This window comes from Marmota marmota, unplaced genomic scaffold (assembly GCF_001458135.2).
Source record: "Marmota marmota marmota unplaced genomic scaffold, marMar, whole genome shotgun sequence".
In the NCBI taxonomy this organism is placed as follows: domain Eukaryota; kingdom Metazoa; phylum Chordata; class Mammalia; order Rodentia; family Sciuridae; genus Marmota; species Marmota marmota.
In genome coordinates this window covers 29550028-29554474 of record NW_026000211.1, presented here as the reverse complement: position 1 = coordinate 29554474, position 4447 = coordinate 29550028, and the positions used below count along the sequence as shown (strand labels likewise).

Genomic DNA, 4447 nt, shown 5'->3' with positions numbered 1-4447 from the left:
CTGAATTGCATCCCCATCCCTTATTTTGAGACAGGGTGTTAAGTGGCCCATACTGGCCTTGAACTTGTGATCAGGACTCCTGTCTCAGTCTTCCAAATAGCTGGGATTATAAGCATGCATCATTGTGCCCAGCTTCTTCCACTTTTCACTAGAAAATATTCAATCATATAGAAAAGTTTTAAAAGTTTTTCTATAAATTAATACTACATCCAAGATAAAAATCAATGACATTCTTCACAGGACAGTCCTAAATTCATTTGGAAGAATAAAAGACAGAGAATAGCCAAAATCAATTCTAAGCCAAAAAAGCAATACTAGAGACATCATAATACCTGACTTCAAATTACACTGCAGAGCTATGGTAACATATGCATGATACTGGCATAAAAAGACACATAGACCAATGGTACAGAATAGAAGACACACAGACCATTGGTAAAGAATAAAAGACACAGAAATAAACCCACATATCTATAGCCCAAAACATACACTGGGAGAAAAGACAGTCTTTTTTCCAAATGATGCTGGGAAAACTGATTATCCATATGTTTAAAAAAAAAGAAAGAAAGAAAAAAGAGAGAAAAAAGAAACTATATCCTTATCTCTCACCCTGCACAAAAATCAACTCAAAATGGATCAGACCTAGGAATTAGACCAGAAACTAGGCAACTATTTTCTCAATAGGACCCCTAAAGCTCAGGAAATAATTCCAAGGATTAATAAGTGGATGGCATCAAATTTAAAAGCTTCTGCACACCAAGGGACACAATTAGGAATATGATGAGAGAACCTACAGAATTGGAGAAAATCTTTGTACTCTTCTGACAGAGGATTAATATCTAGAATACATAAAAGAGCTCAAAAAACTTCACACCAAAAAAGCAAATAACCCAATTAATAAATGACAGACTCAAATTAAAAACAGACAGTTCTCAAAAGAAATACAAATGGCCAACAAATACATAAAAAACGTTCAACATTGTTAGTCATTAGGGAAATGCAAATCAAAATGAGATTTTATGTTATGCTAGTCAGAATGACAGTCACCAAGTACACAAATAATAATAAATGCTGGAGAAGATGTGGAGAAAAAAGGAACACTTTCACACTGTTGGTGTGATACTGTAAAATAGTACAAACATCAGTATGGAGGTTCCTCAAAAGACTAGACATGGAACCACCATATGACCCAGTTGTAACATTTCTCATTATTTATCCTTAAGAATTAAAGTCATCATACTAGCATGATACATGCATACCCATGTTTATAGCAGCATAATTTACAACAACCAATCTATGGAACCAGCCTAGGTGTCCATCAACGATGAATAGATAAAGAAAATGTTGTATATATACACAATGGAGTTTTATTCAGCCATAATGAAAAATGAAATTATGTCACTTACAGGAAAATGGATAGAACTAAAGACCATTATGATAAGCGAAATAAATCAAAACTCAGAAGGTTGTTTTCTCTCATATGTGGAAGCTAGAGAGGAAAAAAAGGGGGGAGGGCTCTCATGAAAAGGAAAGGGAAATCAGTAGAGGAAAGGGACCAAGAGGTGGGAAATGGGGTGGGATGGGCAAAGTGCTTGGGAGTGATATTGGACAAATTATAGTGTATTATGTGCATGTACAAATATAAAAAACAAATTCTATCAGTATGTACAACTATAACGTGCCAAAAAAAATGTAGGAAAAAAAAGTTTTCCTGTAAATTTATACTGTATCCAATATGAAAGTCACGCTCCTTAGCATGAGATCTTAAGAGTCTTAGCAATCAGGTTCCTGGTAAACTCCACAATCCCATCTCCCACCACTTCTCACATGGATCCCATATCTAGCATACAAACTCATATAACTTTCCATAGCCCCTAACATTTTCACAACACACCACTGCTTGCGCTATTTTCCTTGCCTGCAATGCCCTCAACCCAGAAAAATTCTCTTTATAGTTTCAACTCAAATATTATCTCCTATGAAACCACCCCCCACTCACCAAATTTACTTCTTTCCCTAATTCCCACAGCAATTCTCAAATTGCTACTATACTCTATTAGTACTCTAACATAATTCTTTGAAAACCATGCTGGGTTACCAAAAACCTGAAACCAAATACCACATATATGTATCAAAACGTTGTCTAACTACTAGTACAGGGCAATGGTTGTACCACTTTTCATTTTTTCAAATATTTGGTACCTCCTTCCATCATCCGCATATGGTCAGTACTGTCCCAACATTGTTCGGTTTATTGGAATGACATACCCCAATGCCTGCCTTCAAAACTTGTCCCCAGATCATCTAGCACTTACTTCACTTTCCTAGTGACATGGACTCTGAAATCCCATAAGATGATTATAATCTGAGAACTGCCAAAATATCCTGCCTTGTTTATAAATGGCTTACTTGCCCCTCTCCTCTATACATTCCTTCTTGCTGTATTTAAATTCTTCATCCTTCTCCATACCCTCTACTCTTAGTTGATATTACCCTGAAAACTCCTTTTCTCCTCACTGTGTATCCTCAGTACCTGCCCCACCCCCCAATTATTCAAATATTTGTAGGTAATGTTCAATGAGGTTTTATTACAAGCCATATACTGGAGCCTTCTCTCACAAGACACAAGGAGGGGTTGTTTTATAAAACGTATTTAGAGCATAAAAAACTAAATAACTGTTTAGCTAATTTCATGAACTTGTACTCCCTACAAGGATTCTAAAATTAACATGATTTTCAAGAACTTCAGAACACACAAAATATGCTTATGATCCTTATTTCATCTGATAAAAAAAAAAAAAAACCCAGGACTACACTCTAGACTTAACACACACACAAATAACAACAACAACAACAACAACAAAACAACTGTAACTCAGATCTGACCCAAAAAGTTACAGCCACAAGAGTATATGCCAAACTGAATAGTTAAAAGAAAAAAAAAAAAAAACAGACTTCGAATTGAAAATTACACTCCCCATACATAAAACCACTTTGGCTATCAAATTTAGAAAAGTAGCGTGCAAGGCAAGAGCTAAGCAAAGGGCAGTGCAAACTCGAGGTCAACACGTGCGCCCCGAGTACCAGCTACCTCACCGCCCTCTAAGCCCACCCCGGCACCTTCTGGGCTCATAGGTGCCGCTCCCAGCGTGGGTCACACAAGCCCCATCCCCGCAGCTCCGGGGCTCCTAGGCACTCCACCTGTCAGAGTCCGAGTCCGAGTCTGAGTCCGAGGTCTCCGAGGAGTGCGGGGTCTGCGCCAGCCGGGTGGCGGCCGGGCCGGTGATGCAGGCCCCGCAGCGCGGCAGTTCTGGCGCAGGCTGGGGCTCAGGGCTCCCGCCCGCCTCGGCGCTCAGGGAAGGCGGTGGTGGTTGCTCCCCTGCAGGCTGAGCCTCCACGGCCTGCTCACGGTCTGGGCAACCCTCTTCCGACTGCAGCGGCGGCTGCGACCCCGGCGCGGGAACTGAGTCCGGAGACCGCACCTCTGCACCATGGTCAACCCCAGAGCCAGGGCCACTGAATTTCAGGGTTTCCAGCTGAGCGGCGGCAGCCTCCACCACCTCCATCGCGCCGCGCCAGACACCGAGAAGGCCTCACGTTCCGGACCTGCAGACAATCTCTCGTCTCCCGCCAAAGAAAGTAAAACTCCCTCTGCAAGGGAGACAACCGCGCCAGACGCAAAGGTCCCGCGTTCCACAGGTAACTACACGCGGAGAAGCCTAAAGACACGCCCCCGGCGTTATTCAGCGGCACTTCCGGGAGAGCGTGTGACGTAACGTGACGCGACGGCGCGACGCCGTTCACTGGAGGCGGGCCTACCAGGGCCCTTGGGAAGTAGGCCACAGTCCATAGATTTCTTTGCTGCTTGTGAACTTTCTCACACATGAAAGGCCAGAAAGCAGGGCTTTCTGTACCTGAGTCTCGGCCACTTTTACTCGGAGCGCCGATTTGAAGCCTGATTAGGGAACAGGAGAGGTGCCCGAGGAGTGCTAGGTTGTGTACAGCAGAATCTTAAGCCAGTTGTTTTTGTATTTGTCCCCTCCACTCCCACCCCAACTCCGGGAACTAGGCATTGAACCCAGGCACACTAAGCCACATCCTCAGCCTTTTTTGAGATGGGATTTCAACAAATTTTTAGGGCCTCGCTAAATTGCTGAGGCTGGCCTCGAACTTTGGACCCTCCTGCCTCAGCCTCCCCAGTCGCTTTGATTACAGGTGGTTGTCATCATGTCCGATTTAAACCAGGACATCTTGAAAAGACCTTTCTGGTAATTTAATTGAAGTTAGATTTCTACAGGTAGAAAGCACATTTATCAAACATCTCAAAGAAAAGCTGGGCGCAGTGATGCATGCTTGTAATGGCAGGGACTGAGGCCAGAGGATCACAATTTCAAATTCAGCCTCAGCAATTTAGCAAGACCCTGTCTCAAAAAAAAAAAAAAAAAAA

At 42.6% G+C, this 4447-nt stretch overlaps 1 protein-coding gene across 1 annotated transcript; it reads right to left on the bottom strand.

The window, feature by feature from the left end:
* Window positions 1-47: 47 nt before the first annotated feature.
* Window positions 48-3766, bottom strand: Naf1 (nuclear assembly factor 1 ribonucleoprotein). The gene is made up of 2 exons (XM_048791743.1): window positions 3202-3766; window positions 48-148 (listed from the first exon to the last, which is right to left on the bottom strand). The coding sequence occupies exons 1-2, from the start codon at window positions 3564-3566 to the stop codon at window positions 85-87; spliced, it is 429 nt and encodes a 142-aa protein (XP_048647700.1). The 5' UTR covers window positions 3567-3766; the 3' UTR covers window positions 48-84.
* Window positions 3767-4447: the final 681 nt, after the last annotated feature.